This window comes from Pseudophryne corroboree, chromosome 3, assembly GCF_028390025.1.
Source record: "Pseudophryne corroboree isolate aPseCor3 chromosome 3, aPseCor3.hap2, whole genome shotgun sequence".
Lineage (NCBI taxonomy): Eukaryota > Metazoa > Chordata > Amphibia > Anura > Myobatrachidae > Pseudophryne > Pseudophryne corroboree.
In genome coordinates, this window is record NC_086446.1 from 473136713 (window position 1) to 473163545 (window position 26833).

General features: G+C 38.1%; 1 protein-coding gene and 1 long non-coding RNA gene across 7 annotated transcripts in view; one reads left to right on the forward strand and one right to left on the reverse strand.

The window, feature by feature from the left end:
• Positions 1 to 26833, forward strand: part of LOC135056063 (uncharacterized) — a 41994-nt gene that overhangs the window by 7953 nt on the left and 7208 nt on the right. For 2 of the 6 annotated variants that reach the window (XR_010243880.1, XR_010243882.1), the window contains one exon: positions 20279 to 20416. The exons of the other annotated variants lie outside the window; for them this stretch is intronic. This is a non-coding gene — a long non-coding RNA (uncharacterized LOC135056063). The remainder of the gene's footprint in view (positions 1 to 20278; positions 20417 to 26833) is intronic. 6 annotated transcript variants of the gene reach the window in all.
• On the reverse strand, positions 118 to 26689 carry LOC135056059 (myosin-1B-like). Its single transcript, XM_063960783.1, has 40 exons — positions 26638 to 26689; positions 24884 to 24941; positions 23280 to 23496; positions 23042 to 23185; positions 21801 to 21957; positions 21472 to 21499; positions 20566 to 20677; positions 19715 to 19807; positions 19402 to 19465; positions 19217 to 19315; positions 17530 to 17633; positions 17294 to 17432; positions 15937 to 16055; positions 15693 to 15842; positions 15421 to 15591; positions 11904 to 12213; positions 10815 to 10882; positions 10640 to 10727; positions 10441 to 10558; positions 9974 to 10097; positions 9729 to 9865; positions 9390 to 9645; positions 9046 to 9288; positions 8654 to 8830; positions 8415 to 8560; positions 8249 to 8339; positions 7758 to 8147; positions 6635 to 6761; positions 6424 to 6542; positions 6147 to 6343; positions 5640 to 5823; positions 5310 to 5475; positions 4711 to 5144; positions 4424 to 4627; positions 4205 to 4330; positions 3957 to 4127; positions 3710 to 3814; positions 3167 to 3262; positions 2911 to 3042; positions 118 to 255 (listed from the first exon to the last, which is right to left on the reverse strand). Exons 1-40 carry the CDS (start codon positions 26672 to 26674, stop codon positions 241 to 243), a joined length of 5916 nt encoding a protein of 1971 aa, XP_063816853.1. The 5' UTR covers positions 26675 to 26689; the 3' UTR covers positions 118 to 240.

Sequence of the window (26833 nt, forward strand, 5' to 3'; positions counted from 1 at the left end):
CAGGGGGCACTGACAAGAATGGCTCCATTCTGTCCTTATAGGCAATAAAACCCTACCATATAATTCTGATGCAGTGCTACAAATGTGTATCTAAACATAATATATCACATAAACAAATTCTTAGTTGTATGAGGTTTTTTTATTTGCACCTAGAGCTAAACATGATAAATACATAACAATATGTAATTACATAGAGTCCATATTATATGAACTTCTTCTGCAAAGTGTCGCTTGTTCTTCTTACTCTTCCGCTTTCTGCAATGAAAAAAAGTATGAATTTTTAATTTCTTATAGAACATTTCACATATATACAATATTTTGTTGTTTCTATTGTAGTTTGTTAATGTATTTGTTGTGATAGTTCTTACTCACTGGTTGCTACTAGGTCAGTGAATATTCCAATGCTCTGGTTGGGTACAAGTTGGGACTAGCCCTGTGAATACTTTAATGCTTTGATCGCACTGGCGTATCTATATGGGTATAGGGTGTGCTGTGCACATGGACCCCTGGGGCCAGGGTAGCTCAAACACCACACACCCTGCATCCATATAATTGTACATACCCCTCCATCTGCCCGGCACTGGCTGAAGACCTGCAGAAATCTCAGGGAAAATGGGCATGTGGCCATTATTCCATGATTTGCGCATGCACAATAGAGATGTTCCGGCAACAAGATGTGGGCACCATGTTCCCGAAGGCCTGTGCAGTAGACCCCGGCACAAAGCCAGATCAATCCTAAACCAGTATTGATGATTATATAAACTGCTGTTAAAAAGACAATTCTGAGGATATGGATAACATGTGCTCCTCCATTCCTACACAAGGTCAAGATTTTACAAATGTTATATTTTGGCCATGCAAGATATTGAGAAAGAAGTACAAAAGTTCTGTAATAAATGGGGTCTCAGAGACACATTATACCTTTACTGACAGTTGGGAGCAAATTAGATTTATACCCTCTCATTACTTTTGCCTCCCTCTGTGTCTCTGTTTTTGTAATCTAAAACCTACTACACTGTAAGTGTCTGATAATTTAGATAAGTTCTGTTGGAATCACCTTCCCCTTCTACCTTCCCCCAATCCTTTCTTGCACCAGTGGACTGAGGGGGTCATTCTGAGGTGATCACTCGCTAGTTACTTTTTGCAGCCATGCGAACGCATAGTCGCCGCCCACTGGGGAGTGTATATTTGCTGTGCAAGGGTGCGATCGCATGTGCAGCCAAGCGGTACTAAAATAGTTTGTGCAGTTTATGAGTAGCTCAGAACTTACTCAACTCTTGCGATCACTTCAGTCTGTCCAGTCCTGGAATTGACGTCAGACACCCGCCCTGCAAACGCTTGGACACGCCTGAGTTTTTCCAAACACTCCCAGAAAACGGTCAGTTGCCACCAGTAAACGCCTTCTACCTGCCAATCTCCTTGCGATCGGCTGTGCAAATGGATTCTTCATAAAACCCATCGCACAGCAACGATCCGCTTTGTACCCGTACTACATGCCTGCGCATTGCGGTGCATGCGCAGTAGTGACCTGATCGCTGCACTGTGAAAAACAGCAGCGTGCAGTCAGGTTGGAATGACCCCCTTAATTACTTGTTTAAGTTCTGATGCACCATAATTCTTACATTTTCTGACCAAACATTTGCCAGGTGGATATCTCACCCTATATTATTAAGTTTACATGTTATCCTATTTTATTATTCCCATTTTTTACTTCTTTTGTCATGGGAAGTCTGATATAACTTGTAATTTTTTTTGTTTTGTACTCTGCATTGTTAACACTTAGTAAAACAGATTTTTTAAAATAGAAAAAAGTTGGAAAGTTTCTGAATTTGCAAATACATTTCAAACTGAATCTATTGCATAAGGACATTTTTAATTATTGTTCATTATTCTTTTTATACAGGTTAAGTATCCCTTATCCAAATATTCAGAAATACAGAATATTCAGAAATACGGAATTTTTTGAGTGAGAGCGAGATAGTGAAACCTTTGTTTTCTGATAGCTCAATGTACACAAACTTTGTTTAATACACAAATTATTAGAAGCACTGTATTAAATGACCTTCAGGCTGTGTGTATAAAGTGTATATGAAACATAAATGTATTGTGTGTATGTAAGCACACTTTGTTTAGTGCACAAAGTTATTAAAAATATTGGATAAAATGACCTTCAGGCTGTGTGTATAAGGTGTATATGAAACATAAATGCATTCTGTGCTTAGACTTTGGTCCCATCGCCTAGATATTTCATTATGGTATGTAATTATTCCAAAATATGAAAAAATCCGATATCCAAAATACTTCTGGTCCCAAGCGTTTTGGATAAGGGATACTTAACCTGTACTGCCTTTATTTTATTTATTTTCAGAATGTTGGTGTAGCAATAAAGTATCAATACAGATTTCAGCAAAACAATATTTACTATCGTTAACAACCGCATGAAAATATTTTTCAATATTTCAATAATTTTATATTATTTATTATATTAGAGAAAATAAAAAAGTATATTCAAATTAGATTATTCCCCAATATGCAATGAGAAGACACAACCTTTCAGTAGCTTATTATATTTCTTTCATATCTTCTCCTGATTACATGTTATAAGCACTTATACCAGTAAACGTTATAGATCACATTAGAATTTTCAGGATTCCAGACAATGGTCTCATTTGAGATTAGAAAAGAAAAATCACTATGTTTTTATATCATATTATTAATATTAATTAAGCTAGAATAGTTGAAACTAAACTACTGTTTTAAGTACATGTAATTTTCTGTTGATTTGAGTTCAAATAGGGAATAAAAATGCCCAGGTAATTGATATGTAAATTGAGTGTATAGTATGTCCCCATGTTCATAGACTTGAATATTCATCTTATTATTTAAAGATTATGCAAATGAAGACCTCACCTTGCCAATATCGCGGCTCTTGGCTCTTAACTTGTTGACTTGAGATTCTGCAATGTCAGCACGTTCCTCGGCCTCCTCTAGCTCATGCTGAGTCTTCCTGAATCTGGACAGATGCACGTTTGCTTGTTCCTCCTAAAAGTAAAGAATAAGATTTATATATGACCTCTTTTGTGGTTTGTGTTATTTGTGCAGCTGAAAATGCAAAAAAACCTCTAAAATAATATAAGACAGTATGAATGAAATAAATTCTACTTACAATGTCTTCTGTTTGTCTCTTGTAAGCCTTGACTTTTAGCTGCAATTTGTCAACTAAGTCCTGTAGCCTGATAACATTCTTCCTGTCCTCTTCAGACTGTGTAATGTTATAGTGGAAAAAAAAATATCACTCCCATTGTTTGTCTGCCCCTTTCCCAAATACAAGTAGACACAATTTCCCACTGAAATAAAATAATTACATGTATTAATTTGTAAAGATTAGCCCTCTTTTGCATCATTTCCCAGTACACAAATATCAATATTTTACAGGTTAATTATTTATATTTACTTCTATTCAATCTTAAACCAACCTTCTTGATAACCCAAAGAAATACCAAGTTCTCTTTAATATTATCCATTGGATATGTTAGATATTCGGCTCCTTTCCAGATCAGCCTATGCTATGTAGCATAAATACTGAATATTTTCATAAAAGTAAGGTTTCTGCAAATACTGTAGTGTACTTTTATAATTGCCTCATATAATTGAATACTGTGCATTTTTAGTCAATTTAACAATAAACCCAAATAGAAATTTAACCCACCTGGAAAGTCAGCTCTTTAACTCTTCTTTCATACTTGCGCACACCTTTAATGGCATCAGAGCCTCTCTTTTGTTCTGCATCAAGCTCATTTTCAAGTTCACGTACCTGCAATATCATTTGAATATCAGAGACAAATGTATATAGTGTACGTAGATCTTCATTCATTACCTGTCCATAAATATCTTAATTGCCCTAAATGATTGGTAAATAGATATAAGCAAAAATTATTTAGTGGTTGCAGACTCACTCTAGCCTCCAGTTTCTGAAGTTGCTTTTTGCCACCTTTTAATGCCAACTGCTCAGCCTCATCAAGGCGAAGTTGAAGGTCCTTCACTGACTGCTCAAGGTTCTTTTTCATTCTCTCAAGGTGAGCGCTGGTGTCCTGTTCCTTCTTCAGCTCTTCAGCCATCATGGCAGCCTTGTGAAATAGAAAAATATTATATAGCAAAGAAAATTAATATTTTTATTGCTATATATTTTGAAATTAAGTCTTACATCTGTAATGGCCTTCTTAGCTTTGTCCTCTGCATTCCTAGACTCTTGGATGGCCTCTTCTACTTCATTTTGCAGTTGAGAGACATCAGTTTCAAGCTTCTTCTTAGTGTTGATAAGGCTGGTATTCTGATAGACAAATAATGGCATGTTATAGTTCGACAATTATGGATAAATACAAATATCAAACAAAATCCATGAAAGCACAATTCTCAAGCTCACCTGGGAATGGAGCAGTTGAACACGCTCTGTGACATCAAGCAACTCTTGTTCAGCCACTTTGCGTGCACGATCTGTCTGTTCAAGTGCAGACCTCATCTCTTCAATTTCTGCAGTCATGAGATTGTTTCTTCTTTCAGACATGGCCAGTTGTTCCTTAAGATCTTCATTTCCTCGCAAAGCATCATCAAGATGCAGTTGGACATCCTAGTTAGGAAAAAGGAATGCCCTAATCAGGAATATTTTCTAAAATAAAATAAATAGTCTCTACGCATCTTGACATTATATACCTTGAGTAGTCCCTGTACATTTCTGAGTTGTTTCTGTGACTCTGCAGCCTGGCGGTTGGCATGGCTCAGTTGGATCTCCATTTCATTAAGATCTCCCTCCATCTTCTTCTTCAGTCTTAGTGCATCATTCCTGCTTCTGATCTCAGCGTCCAAAGTACTCTGCATTGATTCCAGGGCTCTCTGACTATTTCTCTTAATTTGATCAATCTCTTCATCTTTTTCCGCCACCTTTCTCTCAATTTCAGATTTGACTTGTGTCAGTTCAAGTTGTACCCGTAGAATCTTTGCCTCTTCATGTTCCAGGGATGCCTCAGCTTCTTCAAGGGCTGATTGCAGGTCAGACTTCTCCTGTTCAACCTGTTTCTTAGCCTTTTCCAACTCGTGAATGGTTTTTCCCGACTCTGATATCTGTTCTGTCAGGTCTGTAATCTCCACTAAAGGGATGGCAAGTTGAAAATGCTTAAAACAAAATTATTTCATACAATATGAAAATACTGAGGCATATCAGTCAGAAACTGCAAGTATAGGGTAAATATATTGTTAATACTATTTCACACCTAGATAGTTTTCAGAATGATATTAAAGAAATTTGTACTTACATTGGAGATTCTTGTTTTCTCTCTTCAGGGTCTCTAACTGGTCTAATGCCTCTTCATATGAGTTCTTCATCTTGAAAACCTCAGTGCTCAAAGCCCTTGACTCCTTAAGAGAAGCTTCTAGTTCAGCCTGGGTTTCCTCATATTTCTGTTTCCATTCAGCCAGAACCTTAACAGTTAAATAATAAAATAAATTGCTGTTCAAGTATGAGCTTTGTGCCATAGGCCAATAGTTGTCTTAAATATTTTATTTTTATAAAAACTTTCAAGACCTATAAGTCATTTTCACTTCTCAAGCATACAGGTAATATCACAGATATGTTTAAAACAAACCTTATCAAAGTTCTTCTGTTTCTTATCAAGTGCAGCACAGGCTGAGTTTGAACGCTCTACATCAACCATAAGATCCTCAACTTCATTTTGAAGTCTCTGTTTGGTCTTCTCTAGAGAGGCACACTTTGAGTTAACAGCCTCAATTTGCTCTTCAGCTTCTTGGAGACGCTGAGCAAGCTTCTTCCTGTTATACAAGTAGTCCATTGTTGAAGATTGTACTTAATTCATTCTTAATGATTTTATGTGTTTTACAGCTATTGTGTTATGGTATATTCTCTTAAATACAATACTTACTGTATTAACTAAAATAGTCACATTTGTATATTCATCAAATATACTATTGCATTTAAAACTGCATGTTTCATACAAAAACTGCCAAATTATTATTATTATCTCAAACTACTATCAACATTTTTCTTTAGGAGCTCAATAATATGAAAAGTACAGTAACTACAGCATTACTTTCTTTGATCCTTCAGTAAGCAATGTGTTAAATGTGACACCTACTTAGCATCTTCCAGTTCCTCTGTGCGCTGGATGGCATCTGTTTCATATTTTGTTCTCCACTGAGCAACTTCACCATTGGCCTTGGACAGTGCCCTCTGAAGTTCTGCTTTGGCTTCTTGCTCCTCTTCATATTGCTCTCTGAGTAGATCACAGTCATGACGGGCGGATTGCAGGCCATGAGCCAGGGCATTCTTGGCCTTCAAAAGTATCATACAGAAAATTATTAAAATGTCTTCAAAGTTAGCAAAAAGTGAATTGCTTAAGAAAATATTTTTACCTTTGTCTCTTCTTCAAGATGCCTCTTTAGCTCTTCAATTTGTTGGGTGAAAGCTTGCTTCCCTCTGGAGAGCTGAGAAATTAATGACTCTTTCTCCTCCAGCAGACGAGAGAATTCACCTTTGTGGAGAAATTGAAAGCAGCACAAACAGTAAATTTGGGTTCACAAATATGAAACAAACTAAAGAGTGATCTTCATAGTAGATAATTACCATTCTCTGTTTGAAGACGTGCTTTATGTGTATTTATGTCATTAATTACTCTCAAATGTTCTTCTTCTTTTGTTTTTATCTCACTATATTGGTCCTCTAGAGTCCTGCATATCTTTTCCAGGTTCGCCTATTAAATAAATAAAGTGGTTATTTCTTTTGTCCTGGTAACATCTTTCTTCCTTTAATTACTATTTAATAAAATAACAGAAAGTAATCTCGGTGTATTGTCAGCTTCAAAATACTATATTGCTGCAGATGTGTCTTCATACATCTAGTCTCAATACGCCATGCTACACGAGATGGCTGGCGCAAGTGAACCACCAAATACCGTGCAACTCTGCTAGCATCTGGCATCTTTTTTGCTGAAAATGCATTAGTCACAATGTGATTAGGACACACCGGGAGACTGTACTGATCAATTTGATATGTGACACTTGTATATTGAGTGTGACTGAGTCTGTATATGGAACACAACAGCCGATATATCGTGGGCCCGTCGGCCAGTGTGTACCAACAATATGTCTGTGAACGCCATCGTTCACAGACATTTTGGTGCATCGTTCTGTGTGTATGGGTGGTCAGCTGGCTGCCCGTACACTTCCTGCAGCCGAAAGTGGTGATTAACGGCTCAACTGGGCGGGCACATGTAATTTCCCACCCAGTTTGTGATGTCAGTCACGATGGATCGGGCAGTGTGTATGCAAAACACATTGCCTGGTTCGGCTATAGATATATCCGCAGTTCCATTGAGGTGCAGATATATCTACTAGTGTGTATCCACCTTCAGTCGCAAACAGATACAAGTGTCGCATATCAAATGAATCAACACAGTCTCCGGCATCTCTTAGCCACATTGTGTTGCGTGTAAGATGCATTTTAACAAAAAGGTGCCCAACACTAGCAGCAGAGTCTCACTGGACCTGATGCACTAAGAGGTGCACTCGATTGCAGCAATGATGTATGATGACATATCTGTAATTACTTGTGTTATATTTGCTGTCCTCCAACAGATGGCCTCAAAAGACCATAGTCCTGGTAGGAAGACATGTTAAATAAGGTAGCATTATTTATATTCTATTGTGATTCATACAGAAAAATCACAAAAAATTTCAAATGTACTTACTTTGGATTTAGAGACAGATTCCAAATTACTGGCAAGATCATCCACCTCCATCTTAAGTTCACTCTTTTCTTTTTCTAGCTTCTGTTTGACTCGTTGAAGGTTATCAATTTGTTCTCCAAACTCAGCCGTACTATCAGCGTGCTTCTTTCGCAGAGCAGCAGCTGTAGCTTCATGTTGTAAGGTGGCCTCTTCCAGGTCACGCCGCATTTTCTGGAAGTCTGTCTCACGCTTTTTGTTCATCTCAATCTGAGCCGATGTTGCTCCACCTGCTTCTTCCAGGCGCTCACTGATCTCTTCAAGCTCCCGGGAAAGATCGGAACGTTGCTTTTCTGCCTTAGCACGAGCTGCACGTTCTGCCTCGATTTCTTCCTCCAGTTCCTCAATGCGGGCCTTTAATGTTCAGATTGAAACACAAACAAATTTTAAAATACAAAACAGTACTTTAGCATATTACAAATGTAGTTTGTCATTTGCAAGACTGTAAATTGTACCTGGAGCTCCTTAATTTTCTTCTGTAACTGAGCAGCTAATGCCTGCTCATCTTCAATTTTACTCTGTAGCTGGTTTATTTCAAAATCCTTCCTGTTTAAATAAAAACAGAAGTTTGATAAGTAATAGTTCTTCAACGGCCATCCACAGTCAGTCAAGATAACTCACTTTTTAACTTTTTCATCCAACTGCTGCCTGTCATTTTCTAAATCCATTGTCGACTCCTGTGCCAACTTCAAATCACCCTCCAGTTTTCTTTTGGCTCTCTCCATGTCCATACGAAGTTTCTTCTCTTGCTCCAAAGAGCCCTCAAGCTGTAACAATATATGTATTTGGTGGGTGATTCTCATTCCTAAACTACAGTACAACTAAAGTTATTTTGTATTACATGTCCTCATTCCACTCACATCATCCACTTGCTGCTCCAGTTTAGTCTTTGCTTTGGTTAGGGTGTTGACTTTATCTTCTTCAGCTTGCAGATCATCCAAGGTTTGCTGATGGGATTCTTGTAAAGCTTTCTTCTCTTTGGTCAGTTTGGCAATGTTTTCATCTAGCACTGCCATCTCTTCCGTAAGATTTTTAACCTATATAATATGTGTATTAAACATTATTGAGTAGTATTTTCTTATGGCACACAAAGATACATTTGACAAATTTGTATCAGCACAAAGCTGATGGGGCCTGATAAAAACATAATAAAATTAGTACAGCTTACCTAACTGATATAATTAGTTTATTAAGGTTAACTGAATATGGCATATCAACAAATTATATCTTGTGTAGTGTATCAGTAGAATACCTTGTTTTCTGTGGCATGTTTTTCCTTTTCTACTTTGGCCAAAGTCAGCTCAAGATCATCAATGTCTTTTTTCAGCTCAGAACACTCGTCCTCCAGCTTCCTCTTCTTGGCTGTTAGCTCAGCATTTGACTCTTCTTCATCTTCAAGTCTCTCATTAATCTCCTTTATTTTAGCTTCCAGCTGAATCTTGGCTTTAATGAGACCTTCACATCTTTCCTCTGCATCTGACAGGTTCTCAGATTCCTGTGAAATACATTTAATATATAAGATAAATGGTCTTAATTCACCCATATTTATTTCTCATGTTTCCTAAACTATAGTATGTATATGAGGACTACACTTACAGATGTGACTTGGAGTTGCAGATCATTCTTCTCCTGCAAAACTGAGACCATCTTTTCTTCCAGCTGCTTTCTCTTTGCTTCTGACTTGGCCAGAGCCTCCTTTGTCTTTTCAAACTCTTCCTTCATGTTGGCCATCTCTTTTTCAGACTCAGCACTCTTCAGAAGAGGCTTGATCTTGAAGTACAGTTTCATCCATGGCCAATGTTTAACATTCATGAATGAACGAACATTGTATTGAATGCAGAAGACAGACTCCCTAAAATCAAAACATATATAGATTTGTCCCTTTTCCAACAAACTACCTTAATATGTCACAACCTTTTTAAAATGTAAAAGTACCTCCTCTGCATCATCTTCTGAAACTCAACTCTCATGAGATATCCTCTGCACATAGCCTGAGTACGAGTAATCAACTGTGCCAGCTTGTCATCTCGCATCTCTTCAAGGGTACCCAACAGACCAGCTTTGAAGAACACCTTAACAATAAAACAATGTCTTTACCTAATGGTAACAACTTCAATGGCTGGCGTAGGTAAAGTAAAACATAAAATGTGGTGTCCTAGTGATCTTTAAATTTTGTGTACCTTGGTATGTCCAAACTTGTACTGTGTATGGTCAACATCGATAGATCCAAGAAGCTTCTCAGAAGCCTTCTTGCTGTCAATAAACTGGCCTTCTGGGATGGCACTTGCATTTAGAATCTTGTATCTGAAAAGAATTCAAACACAAAGAGCAAATATGTTTTTAAGCCTAACATAATGCAAATAATTTGTTAATTCCCAATATAAATTGTAAAGAATTTTCATTTTATTTTTACATATTTCTAGTATACATACATACAATATACAAAGTTTATAAAAGGTTAGTGATCATGGTTATGTTTATCAGAGTAATTTAAAGTATATTATTTGAATAGAGCCCTAGATGAAGCAGTGAACTAAATAATTTGCAGCAATTCTGCTGAAAATTGGAATAGATAGGTATAGAAGTATGACATAATTATAATAACTAAAATGGACTATTTTGGAGACTTGGAGCAAGTAACCCATACCGTTGCTTGAAGTCACTATAAAGAATTCTGCTGGGAAATCCTTTCCTGCAAATCCTAATGCCTTCAAGTACACCATTACACCGGAGTTGGTGCATGACCAGGTGATGCTCCATAGTACCTAAGATACACATTTATTAATCACCATTTAAATGAGAACAATTTATTATGACTAGAACTCAAAACTGTTTAATTTGCTTACCTGGGGTCTTTGTTTCATTGGGGATAAGACAACGTACAAAGTGGGGGTGAGTGCTTCTTAAGTTGCTCATTAGCTTGTTCAGATTTTCCTGTACATATATAATTATAAGTATCAGTACATACCAGATAAGACAATAACATATGTATATTTTGGCATGAAAGACAACTATATTTACCCTAAAAAGAGCAGACACAGTCTGGAAGGAGGAACCCTTCTTCTTTCCACCCTTCTTGCCTCCGGCTTCTACCAAAGAAAAAAATAAATTTAGCATTTATTATATGGCAAGTTTAGCAATGGCGATTTATGTGTGGTTGCAGGGGTGTAGCCAGAACTTTGTGGGCCCCATAGCAAAGTTTAAAGGGGCCCTTGTCCCAAAGCTTCTAGAGAGACACCTCTATGCAGAAGTTTAGTTAATTGTATTAACCATGGTTGAGCCCTAGTTCACATTATGTCACATTGTAGGGATGCCAGTATACCTTATGCAACTCAGTATCCCCAATTCACATTATGACATACAGTGTCCGAAGTTCATATTATATCACATTACAGTTCCTGCAATTTATATTATGCCACACTATAGTGCATCCACTTCCTATTCCCACATAACCTTCAAGGCTTCTCTTTCTAATCACATCCTCTCTGTTCAGTACACATAACCTCACATTGTCTTCCAACATTGCTGGGTGATTATGTCATACAACCCATTAAGAACCTAGCAATCTGGTGGATTATTATGCAATAGGTAGCATCAATCCTTGTGTATCAATGCCTATTTCCCTATAGATTGTAAGCTTGCGAGAAGGGCCTTCCTACCACTATGTCTGTCTGTCTGTCTGTTTTTGCCCAGTTTTGTTCTATTACTGTTGTTCTAATTGTAAAGCGCAACAGAATATGCTGCGCTATATAAGAAACTGTTAATAAATAATAATAATAATAATAATAATATTGTGCCACATTACAGTGCCACAGTTCATATCATGTAACATTATAAAACTTTTCAGTTAATTTTATACCAGATTACAATGAGCAGATCCAGGGGCATAACTAGATATATTGTAGTATAACACCCAATGGGGAAAAGTGTATATAACACATGTAACTTTGACAGGGATGGCAGAACCCTCTCAGCTCTGGGCCCCATAGCACATACGCTCCCTGCAACTATAGTAGCTACGCACTTGTGTGGTTGTCATGACTAGAGCTTAGTGTACAATGAAGATTTTTTTTTATGGTACTCCAGGAGAAAAATGACTGAATATAATACCTGCATCTGTACCAGAGTACGAAGAATAGAGGAAAGACAAAAGCTTCACTGAAGACTTCTGGTAGAGCCCAATAACGGTTTCATTCAGTGGGTCCTTATTCTTTTCAAGCCAACCACTGATGTTGTAATCCACTGTCCCAGCATAGTGGACCAGAGAGAAGTGGGCCTCAGCTTTACCTTTACCAGGTTTAGGCTTCTGAAAGTTGTTGGACTTGCCAAGATGTTGGTCATACAGCTTGTTCTTGAATGAAGTGTCTGTTGCCTTGGGGAACATGCACTCCTCTTCAAGGATGGAGAAGATGCCCATTGGCTGATCACAGAAAAGCAGTTATCAATTCTTAATATTCTTAGTTATGGGGTGAATATTTTGTAATAATGTCCATAAATGCATCACCATATGTTTTCATTTATTTTACAATTGTGTATTTTGCCAGATTTATGTCATTGCATATACAGTATAGTCAGTTCCTAAGCATATAAAAAAATACATACTTGATGTAAATCTAGAATGTTAACTTTACTCATTCAACATAAGTCATTTTTGTAGTACAGTAGTTATAACTATTAATGTCAGGAAACAATGGGGGTAATTCAGACTGCATTGCTGCAGCGGCAGCGATCACAGTCTGCATAACTATGCGCAGTGCGCACGGGCACACTGCGCATGTGCAGCCAGTGAGATGTGAAAGCATCTCACTGGTGCAATCGCCTCTGCCTGATTGACAGGCTGAGGCGGTCGCGGGGAGGTGGGGCCGTCCCAACGACATTAGAACGCAGTTGGCGGGGCGTGGTCTGGACATTGGAGGCATGTCTGGACCGTCGGAGGGGCGGGCCGCAGCGGCTGCGTGACGTCACAAGCAGCCGCTGCAACCCGGAACGTGGCTGGTAGCTCCCTGCCAGCGCGCAGTAGTTGCGCAGGTAGGGAGCTATGTACCAGGTACAAAAGCATCACTGCCGTAAGATGCTTTTGTACCTGTGCGGGGGGAGTAGGGCCTGACATGCAGGGTGGTCTAGCCCTGTGCTGGGCATCCCCCCGCATGTCAGAGTAAATGATTGTAGATGTGTTACATTTAGCACATCTACGATCAACTCTGAATTACCCCCAATGGGCGGAATGCAATAACGCATCCCAATCCAATCCAAACTTTATTCTTATCAACAATTCACATATATGAACAGTCAATGAAAAATGTACTGTACATGTGCAATTAGCAGAATCCATAAAAAGCATAAGAACATCATCAACTACAAGCCTTGACAAGTGTAATTTGTAAGATTTAACATATTGTTGTCAGTAAAAAACTTCCTCTCAATCCTCTGGAACCGTCACTGCTCTTAATTGACTAGTTCGACATAATATTGATCTATAACGCTTATTTGAGGGCAATATAGATAACACTACATGGTTCAGGTGATACAAGTCTCCCATTATACTTTCACTTTATTAAAAAGCCTTTTTCATATACCTCCTGAATAATTCTGTAGGTAGGCATAAACCAATTACTTCTATGGGGGCAGTTACTCCAGTGTGGGCAGTGGGGGCTGCAGAACTTCCAGGGGAACAGCTAGCCCAATTCAGAGTGCAGGGGATTTTAAAGCCTGTCTGGAGTACACTTCTGTTGTATTATGTGTATATGGGACTCTACTGTCTGGCGTAATGTATGTAAGGGGACTACTGAGTGGTATAATGTGAATAACAGACACTACTGTACAGTGTAATGTGAATTGGTACTATTCTGTGGTCACACCCCTTCCCCACAAAGTCATGCCCCTTTATATTTGGTGTGCACTGACTCCAGGACAAATATTTTGTAATATTAATGTCTAAAAATGTAAGACTCCACCACCTCCACATTCTATTTAGAATTAACCGGCAATATATCTACTTGTTTGTTTTCCTAAAATCAACTCTAATTCTTTTCATTTTTTTTATAGCTCCATATTTCCAACAAAAAAACTTCAGATCTATATTCAGATTAATTGGGGCAGATGTATTAACCTGGAGAAGGCATAAGGAAGTGATAAACCAGTGATTTGTGCAAGGTGACAAACGCAACAGCCAATCAGCTTCAATATGCAAATTGACAGTCAAGAGCTGACTGGCTGGTGAATTATCACCTTGCATTTGTCACTTGTTTATCACTTCCTTATACCTTCTCCAGGTTAATACATCTGCCCCATTATTCTTTATTAGACCGATAATAGCAATATAATCTGCAAATTTAATTATGTGGACTGAATCAGAACTGGAAACATACCACATGGAAATACTGTATGCATGCCACTCATCGCATACATATCAATATTTATTATCACCATATGCATGGAGATTTCAGCAAAGGACAGCTCTCCTAATAAAAGCTGTCCTTTGCAAACACTGGACATCCGGGTTTAAGACCTGGGATTCCGTCTGTGCATGCGTCATATGATGCACGCACTGCAGGGGGTGCTGGGATGAATCTTATCGGATCCCTCTCAGAGGTAAATGTGAAATAAGCCCATAGGCTTCTATTGGGTAACACCATCTATAGATCTGTATTTCATTCTGGAGCTTGGTCCATAAATAATAAGTGGACAAACCTCAGAAAAATGCATTTTCAAAGGTTTGACTGCAAAATGCATGTTGGTGCATCCAGTCCGATGCCACAAAACCTTGCAAACTACACGTGTGGTTTGTTTTGCTCAACCACAAAAATTATCTTCTGTATCACATGCTGCAACTCATTTTGTAATAATATGATGCTATGCAAGATAAGAGATAATCCTATATACTGAAACAATCGTGGCACTGGCAAAACCAAACCTAACAGGAGGATCTAAACTCACATTGCTGCCATATGAAAAATGTGTTGAAACTGTAAGCAGATATTTAAAATATATAGGGGCCGATCCATGATGAGAAATACACCAGTTTGCAAAGAATATGTGCATACCCTGAAAAGTAAGTGCATGAATATGCGCACATGCAGATTTGTGTAACTGCCACCTACTGTATGTTTACTTGCACCTGGGTAGGTGCAATGGTTCGTGGCCTTCTAATGAAAACTGAGTACAGTAAGGGTGTACTAGTGCAAATGTGATGATGCAGACTAGGACAAAGATGCATACAGTATGTGCCAGAAAAATTTGTATTATTTGCAGATAGTCAGAGGTAGTTGCTATTAGCGAGTCATGACGATGATGGATGTCAGCAATAGAGAACCGCTTCTAATTGTATGTATGTATATATATACTCAGCTGATATTGCTCAGCTGTGCATTTTACAGAGTTTTATTTATTAGCCAGATTTTAGCATTTTTATTGATGACTAACATAGAATGCATCTGGTTAAACCACGGATGTAATTGGGCCATAAATGTATGTGATATATGCATTGCAGGTACAAACAGACACATATGCTACTACTATCGATCAGCACCCATATTAAGATAGTTACCGCTTTGCATATGTCCACATTTGTGTCTAATTTAATTAACGTACATTGGACCAAACTTTGCGTCAGTGCCATAATGTATACCTTCTCAATAAGCTCAATGCAGGCAGCCAGGTCCATGCCGAAGTCAATGAACTCCCAATCAATTCCTTCCTTCTTATACTCCTCTTGCTCAAGCACAAACATGTGATGGTTGAAGAACTGTTGCAGTTTCTCATTGGTGAAGTTGATACAAAGTTGTTCCAAGCTGTTATACTGTCACAAGAAGGCAATTTACTCAATCAATGTTACATAAATGTAGCATATGCACATCTCATAACTCAAATATATTTCACACTACAAGTTATGTTACTTACATCAAAGATCTCAAAGCCGGCAATATCCAAGACACCAATGAAGTGCTGTCTTGGCTGCTTAGTATCCAGCTGCTGGTTGATACGGATGACCATCCACAAGAACATTTTCTCATACACGGATTTGCCCAAGGCACCAACATTGTTATAAACCTTTGCAGAAGAGATAACAATGTCATCATCATGTTACAGCATAAATTACATTAGGTTTACATTAAAACAAAACATATTACTAAATTATAATTACCTGCTGGACAGTTTGACCTTTGGTCACATACTCATTTCCGACTTTGACTCTAGGGTAACACAAAGCCTTCAGAAGATCAGCTGAGTTGAGACCCATCAGATAGGCGATTTTGTCAGCCACTGTGAAACAAGTGAAAGGATTTATAAATAAAGCATCTATTACATCAATTAAATGAAAGTAGGTTAGTCATTATCTGCAATCCGGAGCCGGACCTCGGCATTTGTGTGACTATAGTCTACGAGGTTAACATTGTGCAGCAATCATTCCATCTAATGCTGCTTTACATAAATCACAAACCTTACATGATAATGTTTTTTTTCATAACATGTTAAAAATACATACAAAAGAGCACATTATGCTAATAAATAACACACAAATAATATTCAGTTATTTACAGCAACTCTATTGCGGTATATTTCCTAATTTGTGAAAGGTTTGAAAATACCAGTAGCCTTTTTTGTTATTTAGAATTATATTTTGACATAATTTTTTATAGACAAATGAAAAATTATTTTCTAGGCTGTGTTATGATCAGCATTAGTCTGCAAATGGATTCCTTAATTTCCTTTGTAGAACTCATTATGACCTTTGAGAGCATTGCCATTATCCCCATATGCATTAAAGTGTCCGGCAGTGGATATAGAAGATACCTGCTGCGGGCCTCCGGCACTGCAGTGCACATAGAATCCTATGGTGCTGAGAAGTGCTAGTATTTGTCAAGCTCCAGAAAGCAAAACTTTCCAGACCATGGTCGGGATGTAAACCCACTTGAGTTCAGCAGCCGTGTGGGATGCCGGCCGAACTCAGATGTTTTTTTTAAAGGGGCAATCACTTACAAGGCATGGTTTTGCGTTGTAAGTGATTGCCCTTTAAAAATAATTCAGAGTTCGGCCGGCATCCAGCATGGCCACCAAACTCAGATATCATAACATCTGGCCCCGTGTGCCCAGTAGGCAATGCTATCTATTGCATGTGCATTAGGACTCCTGGGTCATAAACCTGGCAGTCCTCTCTTCACAAGGGACAGCTCGTATCAGAAGAGTTGTTCTTTGTATAATTATTTATGCAATATTATTATGCAAATTATTTGTGCAATAAGGGCCAGGATGTATTGCGTAGAATATGCGATACATGATGCATCCCACCCTATAAAAGTATGAAAAACATTGCTGGAAACAGGAAATAATTATATAAGATGAGAAAATCTTTTCAGAAAATGTTCTTCCAATGCATCTCACTATGTGGGTTTATAATAAAGAGATAGAATAATACTGTAACTGGCTATAGCATGTTCAATCTCCTCAAATATGTGCAACAATGGGAACCTTAACAGTATGCCACAGGAACCCGTACTCACCTTCTGTGCCGTCAGGCTCAGCCTGCTCCTCTCTTTGCTTCTGCTTGAACCTCATGTTACCGTAGTGCATTACTGCACCTGTCATTTTGTAGATACCGACCTTCTCATCTGCATTGAAACCCAGGATGTCAATGGCACTCTGTAATCACAAACAGAGTAACATAGTACTATAGTTCCATAACCACCTTTAAAAATGTGTGTATGTGAAAATATGTATTATGGATTACTGAACATACATCTGTAGCCATCAGTTCCTCTTGGTCATCTATGCTGGCCACAGTAATCTCTCCTTGGCTCACAAAAGGAAAGTCGTATGGATTAGTTGTAATCAGAAGCATGTCTAGAGGAAAAATGAAATGGGAAAATTTGATATAGCAAACAGATTGTATTATAATTTACATTTGTAAGAGTTTATAAAGATTCCTACTGACAATGGTCTATTCCATAAAAACTTTCATGAGAGGGCTACTTTAGGCCTGGGACAAGCACAAGTAAACAGTGAATGCCCTTGTAATAACATGTGTGAACAAAGGAGATATCATATCCCAGTAGGTGCTGTTCGTCTAATGTGGGCATGATTTTACACACAAATGAAATATATGACAATGTTTTATTCTATATAAAAGTGCTATAATGAAGAAATCATGCTGCCCCACTTATTTAATGCACATTTATTATAGTGACCTTTATACAATATAGTGAATGACATTCAACATGGAGATTGTTCTCTCAAACACTATGCATAGTACATACTAGTGACTGCTATACAATACAGACCTCCAATTCTCTAATGACAGTAGGGCAACCCAGGGGTGTTTTAGCAGAGGAGTGGGCCCGTGTACAGACTCCGAGTGTGCCCACTCCACTGTGCACTAGGCTCCAGAGTCTACTGCGAATGCTTAGGTCTCCAGAAACATGGTGCCCGTCATGTCCCAGGGACTAATTTCACTACTGTGCAGGCACGGCTGCCAGGTAAGTGGTGTGGGCCCCCCTGGACCCAGGGGCCCATGTGCAGCACACACATTGCACTCATTATAGAAATGCCAATAGTGCAACCCCTAAAATAACTATTTAGTTTACTATGTAGACCATAGACCTTTGGTGGAATTACAATGCAGAACCATATGGTTACTTGTCCCTCCTGCAGAGCAATGCTGTCTGAACAGGTATCCTTGTGTATCAATGCCTATTTCCCTAAAGATTTTAAGCTTGTAAGCAGGGCCCCTTACCTCTATGTTTGTATGTTATTATTACCCAGTCTTCTTTTATTACTGTTTGTTCCCGATTGTAAAGTGCAATGGATTACAGTAGTGCTATATAAGTAACTGTTAATAAACTGTTAATGATAGATTACTTATTTATATCAGTGGGTAGTTCAGACCATTCAAAACCAGAGTACTAAGAGCTCTCAGCTAGGTGTTATGCGAACCATCAAATTGTCTGCAGGGGGGATCATAGACATTTTTATGGTACAGCAATGTCCCAGTGCCACAATTGCCAGCCTACCCATGGATATTCTAATTCCTTATTTTTATAGTACCAACAAATTCCACCTTACTGTATAATCAGATAGATGTATCCCTATCCTGGTGTGGCTTTCAATCTAATTTCCCTGCCATATGAAAACACTCAAAACAGTACTAATTTAGTCAGAAGCCACCTAACCTACCAGTATGTACAGTATTTGGACAGTGTCAGTAAATTCACAAAGAAATGGGTAAAACATACAATACTGTGTCTATGAAGAATTGATCCTGGGTTATAACAGAACCCAAAACCCAAGCGCTGTGTAGCAGAAATGCTAACCAAAGTGTGATTATGCACATTATGGGTATAACAGTTACAGCTTTTTAATTCTTCAAAGGGTTGAAGCATTTTATTTTTTATGGGGGGGTGGGGGGGAATCTTTGAATGATGAGTTACCAATAAGCTCTGGCCTCTTGTTGGACATAATCTGATAGAAGATGTGGTAGCTCCTTTCTGCTGACAGCTGGAATGTTACTCTGGATTTTTCCAGAAGATCTAAAACAATCAAGAAAAGGGCTCATGATTGGAATTCAGAGCTTCTTGTTATGGTTCAACATTTAGCTTAATCACTCTTAACTTACATGTTTCAATATCAGCAGAGGAAAGTTTTCCTGTTGTGCCAAAATGGATTCTGATGAATTTCCCCTAAAAGTCATATAAGATGTGTTAATGTTGGATTCCTGGTTTAGGTGATGACAACATGCTCCCAATATTGATGTGCTCTGTACAACTGCCCCCACCCCCAAGAGAAGGCCACAATAAATCAGTAATAAGAACTGTGGTAAAAAAAAAACTGGTAGATTCATATACTGTAGGTAACACTGTATCAATGTTGCTAACATGTTCTGCAATACTCAATTGTCTGTGGCAATCCACAGATTTAGCCCAACTTACAAAACGTGAAGAATTGTCATTCCTGACAGTCTTGGCGTTGCCAAAGGCCTCCAGCAAAGGGTTGGCTTGGATAATTTGATCCTCTAAAGTGCCCTAATGGGGTGAAAATACAACTCATGAGTTATGACAGTTTTGCAATTATTTACATATCCTTCTTTTCCATTTTATACTTCATTTTATTTTAATGTACAAATGTTGTCTCTTTTAATATAAACTACACTTATCCTAGTATCAACGTACATTTGTGTTCAAGTTCAGCTATGTAAATTGCCACATCGATAGCAAAAGGTTTAGGCATACCCTTGTTGAAAAGACCTAATTAATTAAGGTACCTTTATATTTAATTCAAGTATTCAAGCATAACGTTCCACAACAGCAAATATTTTATAAAATATGTGATGGTTAAATAAGACATATACCGCACACACTTATATGGTGAATCAACATTAGGTCAAAAGTTTGAAAAAAATGTTGATTTTAGTCCACTGGCAGCCTGATGACACTGGCATTCTATGCAACTGAGAATGGTAAAAGAGATTCAGCAGGACATCATCTGTTGTCTAGGGGCAAGCTTTTTGGAAACTGTCACAGCATTATCAAGGATCTTGACAACATAGCAGCAGGTTAAGAAAAATCCACACAGACAGGAGGATCTTCTGCTCAGATCTTAGCATCAGAAGACCCACCAGATCTGAGAATTTGGTGAGAGTGGGTAAATTATACTTTATTGTTGTATTAATATTAACTAACTCTATCCCAAACAAAAAGTATACTTTAAATTATGTTAGTATTGTTCACATGACTGTATCAATTGGCTTAATCAGGGTGCATTAAATAGTTTTAACATTCACCTGAATCTTTCCAGGAGTTGCCTCTTTCTTCTTATCACCAATAGCTGCGATTGTAGCAAAGTACTGGATGACACGTTTCGTGTTCACAGTCTTCCCAGCACCCGACTCTCCCCTGGGGAACATTGAATGCATTAGTCTTGTATTCCAGAGTTCATTTTGAAGAATTTCTTTGTTCCTGTACACTCTGACCTATTCATGTAACTGGATTTTATTTGCTTCCTGCTAGGCTTGCATTTTAATTTAGCCTGTAGGCATACAGTACAACCATTGGCTCCCTAAGCTGTGCCCTATCCAGTAATCACATTTCATATTCAGATCATACTATATATTCCGCAGTTTTGGTATAGACCTTGACATAATCCTGCTACCCTACACAAATTATCTCATCAATACCCCACCAACAGCCTTTTTAGTCTCTCCATGGAGTCTGTACTTCATGCAAAGCTAAACCTTCTTGTGTTCATTGTTTCTGTATTATATACTGTATTATGTTCCTCCTATCTGTTAAGCATCTTGCGTCCAATTGGAGAAAGAGCGCTATATAATTAAAATTATTATTATTATATAAATATGGGCATAATAGCAATCTGAATATGGATTGAGAAGGGGCTATTTAATTTGCTACCTGAATATGTGAGCCAGATGAAAGGATCAGTCTCCACTTTGTCCACATATATACAGGTAGCCAGATTGGACAAGATCAATCCACTAGTGAAGCACTTGAATAATTTCACCATAACTGGGGTCTATTTGTATGGTCTCGAGATATCCGCACCCACACACCAATATGTGTTATCAACATATCTAACAATAACTATTGCCTCCAAGGTGGATATTACAGCATATGACACTTCTTAAACTCCTAAAATATTTATAAGCTTTTGTCAAAATGGTTATTTTACTCACGTGATCAATATAGACTGGTTATCCCGATCTAAAATAAATTATAAAAAATAGTATATTTCATATTAGACAATAGACTACAACAATGAAGTTCTCAGCCCAATGCTCACCATAGTAAATATTTACTAGTAGAATAAAACAATAAGGAGACACCACATAGACTTTTATTACAATTAGGCCTATGTCACTTTAGGATAACAATAGCTTCAATTATGCTCCATTACTTTTTTGTATCTTGTCAATCATTGTCGCCAAGTGTTCTGACGCTAATTGTGCATGGAATAATACATATATCCTGATTTCCTTAAGTTATCAACATTTGGAAAATTTACCGGTTAACATGAACTGATAGGCGTTATCAGAGATAGAGAAGATGTGTGGTGGGGCCTCCTGACGCTTCTTCCCTCTGTACCCATTAACCACCTCAGGATTGTACACAGGCAGCCACTTATAGGGGTTGACTGTGGCACAAAAGAGGCCAGAGTAGGTCTGTGAGATACAAATCATGCATAATTTAGAGAGCTATGCACCATTTTGATCCAATAATACAAACATAAGGCAAGAAGAAAGGTATCATAATAACAGTAGAGGAAGTATTGCTGTTACAATTGGAAAGTAGTGATTTCATCATCTAAAGACAATAAATAATAATTTCATTATTCATTAGGAATTCTGCATTAAACTGAAATATTTAGGGTATTAGAAACATTTCAATTTATAAAAGCATGCAAGCATGTGTGAACTAACATAGTTGCAATGAAGATGATTAAAGGTTACATACTGTAACAACTTTAAGGTAACTTGTAAAATTAGGAAGAGTGTGATAGACCTGATATATATATATATATACAGTACTAGTTGTTCTACCCGTTCTTCGCATGGGAGTTTCTGATTTTCACAGCCATACATCTGAGTGTTAATAATCTGGTAAATCTATGGAGATGTGAATTGAGTCATCTTAATGTAAGTAAATATTAATCCATGGTTCTTGGCATTACCTGAGGAGCACCAGTAGCAGATATGGTAAAAAGTTACAGGAGCATTTTTGTAGTTTATTACATTCTACACACTGGAGGTGAAATCCAAATTTTGATCTAATTGTCCGTCTGGGCGTTATTGTTCACGCAACGCAAGCCATGCATCAGTAATGATGTCATTATGTCAACCCCCTTCTCATCCCCTTAGGGGAGGTTTATTAAAATTCTAATTACGTAGTTTTCCAATTTTCCACCTGAAGAATACCTATGTTACATCTCAGCTTCCCAACATATTGGGAAGTAAGAGAATTAGTGATGAGTCAGTGAGTAAGTGAGTGAGCGAGGGCTTTCGCATATATATATATATATATAGGGAGAGAGAGAGAGAGAGAGAGAGGGAGACATTGAAATCTGCAATTACTGTTAGTTTTGCACACTTCCTCACATCAGTTTGGCACACTTCCCACCATTTGCCTCCTTGATGAGTCCCCCTTATAAGATTACAGTAATTGGAGTTTAGACACAAACTGCATAGTACTCCTTCAACACTGATTTTTTTTTCTCCTAATTAACATTTAAAGTGCATATGAACTTACGTAGATCATCCAGGCTGCATAACGCTCTTTGAGGTTATACAGGACACCTGGTTCGTTCAAGTGGGTCATCATCGCCATGTCTTCAATTTTATCGTACTTGGGTGGGTTCATGGGGAAAACTTCATCTTCCTTCACTGTTACAGTCTGGAAATAACAGAGATGTATGATAAGATGTCAATGCTCAGTAAATACTGCATGATCCTTCCAAGAAAGCCATTCACTCCAAACGTAAACTTACGGTGTTGTCTTCCTTCTTTACCGTTACTTTGCCCCCCTCTCTAGCTGTGATAATTCCTTTCACATACATCTCCTTTGGGTCAATCACAAAATAAGATGTTTTAGCATCAAAGGGGCGATTTTGTGCCTCAATCCTCTCTTTCTCTGATTTTCGGAGGAATTGGGCTGCCTCCCCAAAAATGGCCATCTCAGCGTCACTACTCATGATTGCTGATTTCCTGTGAACAAAGAAAAATGGCTGTTAGTAAGTGACATTAAGGGACACCTATCTTCAGTGGAACTATCTGTCAATGCTCCTGAAACTAACCCTGTCAATCTAATCTAATGAGAATTATTAGGATGGCCCCGAACAAAGTCCCATATTGATATTTTGAATCGATATGGAATCGGTATATGCAAAACTATGGATAAATGTTTTTATCTTGAGTGTAATATCGATATTTTTGAATTCACTATTCTATACTTCACATGCCCATTAGCAGTCAAAACCAGGCCTGAGGCTGGGAGCTTCTGCTCTGAGATTCTCAGAATACACTAAGAAGCTCTGTCTGCAGTTATTAGTTTGATATTTCTAAATATGCTAACACAAAATGAAAGGGAAACTACAAGAAAATGTTTCAAGTATAAAAACATTTGCAAAATATAAAAGACAGAGACCCCCTTTAATGACTTGCGATGAACATTGCTGTCTTAAGCTGGGTACACACTAGATGACATGCAAACGATACAATGTCACTCACGATTACCCTTGAACTCCCTGGAATTCCCAGACAAATGATATTGGGAGTCATTCCGAGATGATCGTAGCTGTGCTAAATTTAGCACAGCTACGATCATTCACACTGACATACGGGGGGACGCCCAGCACAGGGCTATCCTGCCCCGCATGTCAGTGCCGCCCCCCCCCCCCATCCCCCAGAAGTTCAAAGGCATCGCATAGCGGCAATGCTTTTGCACTTCAAGAGTAGCTACCGATCAGCACAGCTTTAGCGTGCTGGCCGGGAGCTACTCATCACTACCCGGCCTGCAGCGGCTGCATGTGACGTCACGCAGCCGCTGCGGCCCTCCCCCCATTCGTCCAGCCATGCCACGAAACAGCAGCCAAATGCCACCATTCCACTTCCCCCACGCCTCTGCCTGTCAATCAGGCAGAGACTGTCTGGCATGCGCAGTTCTGACCCGATCGCACCGCTGCGATAAACTGCAGCATGCGATCAGGTCAGAATGACCCCCATTGTGCGTATACACTGAGCAATTTTACAAACGACCAAACGATATACGCGAATTGTTCGCCAGTACCAAATTGTTGGTTTTCAGCCTAATTTAACATATCATTCGTGATAGCGTACAGACTGTACGATTTGCTCCGAGTCGTTAGCGACATTGAGCTGCATGTCCAGAAGATAGAGGATGTCGATATTGACCTGCGGGAGCACACATCGCTAGCAATATAGTGCGTACATTCTAAGCGATTTGTTGTAATGAATTGTCGTTATTGCCAAATTTATTTCAAATGTTGTCCCTAGTGTGTACCCAGCTTTATGTCTTATTATTATACAGTACAATTTCATAATAAAATGATTTTACTCTAGTCTAGTCACTCACCTCTTGTTCTCCTTCAAGGTGTAAAAATGAAGGCAGGGGAAAAGCCAAGAAAAAGAAGCTGAAAAGAAACAATATACATGAGTACAGATTCCCACTTTAATTTTCCAGGGGGACTAAATATTTAATCACATAGATCGTCTTACAATAAATGAATATAATTACTTTATGACAGTAGAGTTTAGCAAAAATATCCAGACTAGGATCTTAAAATTCAGAAAGAACTTTTTTATCCTGTTGGGGGCTTATTTTAGGTGCAGAGGCCCTGCAGCCGGATCTTTATTCTATGCTATTACTATATTGATAATTAAATAATTTAATAGTAAAAGTGATCACTGCATGAATGCAGAGAAGAAAGTAGAAAGAAAATGAAAGACAAAAGGGGCTTATTTAATGTATTGTGTACTTGTATTTTAACCAAAAGCAACAAATCAGATTAGAGGTTTTTTTCCTATTATCAGGCCTGCAGCAGATGATAACATATCTCTGGTGGTAGCCATCGCTGGCGCTCTCCTGCTACAGCTTCCCCATGCAAAGTACTGTAAGGAGAAGCTACTTTTTGCATATTTAAGGATAGCCAGCTGTCCTCCTACACTATTGCCATTTATCATACAGAGGAAAAATGCTTTATTGTTAAGATAAAACCTTTTTTTTTTTATGCAAATTTTTTAAAAATAATTGTTTTATTCTACATTTTTAAATTAATTTTACATGTATTTATATTTGAATAGAACTGCAACTGAATGACCAAGACATGTGTATGTGTGTGACATGATAATGGTGAGACACGCATGCGTAATAGGGACCCCAACTGGCAGTCAATGCATTAAATCTCTGCTTATCACTGTCTGACAGAATTGCTGGGCTTTGCTCAGCTGCCACAGACAATTTTTTTGTAGTTAAATTGGCCTGAAAATCCTTTAATCCTTCAAATTCTTTCTTTTTTTTTTTGTGTGAAAATGCTCAAGAAAGATTTAGAATTATTTTATGTTTTAAAGTCCCAAGATTACAACAACAAAAGTCATACACACACTTACAGGTAGTAGACTTGGAGCACAACAGTAAATAGCTTCATACAGACATAGAAGCAAGCACTGTGGGTTCTTGAGCACCCCCCAATATTTGTGCTGTCCAAGCCATCATTTTGCAGTTGTAGGGGTAAATTTATTAACGCTTCTAAAACAGAGAATTGGTGATGGTGCCCACAGCAACCAATCAGATGCTGTCTATCATTTCTCTATTGCTTTTTAGAAAATGATAGACAGCATCAGGTTGGTTGCTATGAGCAACAGCACTAATTCTCTGTTTTAGAAGCTTTAGTAAATTTACCCCATATATTGGACGTAGAGAAAACACCTCCATTAATTTTAAAAAGTTGACACCCTTGAATACAGATGTATTCATAGTAGTAGCCAGATTTTTACTCATTAGTCTAAGAAATATCTTTTTGATTGCTTGCGTTGAGCAAAACAAGGAATTATTGCATTATGAGACATACCATATTTTACCCATCTGCACCATCTTTGGCATCAACCCCAAATAACCAGTAATTATTAAACACAGTTCCAGGTTTTCTATTATCTAATTCTGATGTAATTGAAAAAAACATAAAATTCCCAAAAACGAGTATATAATAATTCCAGGACTAATTGCACTGTTATAAAATTGGTCTCCAGCAGCATTTCTATAATCCAGGTGTACATCCTTAAAGAGCTGGTTGTTTCAGTGACAGTCTGGGACCTGGGACACATGCTTACCTCCAGATGCAGAGCCAATGAAGGATAAGTGTTGCATTCAACCCAAGTACTTTTATATATACACAATTGCTAGCCCAGCAAATTCAGTATCTATTTTTGGAAAATCAAACTTGACCACAGCTGTAAAATGTGTCGAGGCTGTGATTTCCCGTCTGTTTAGGCCGGGTAGGATATAATTGGCTGTCAGTTTACACAC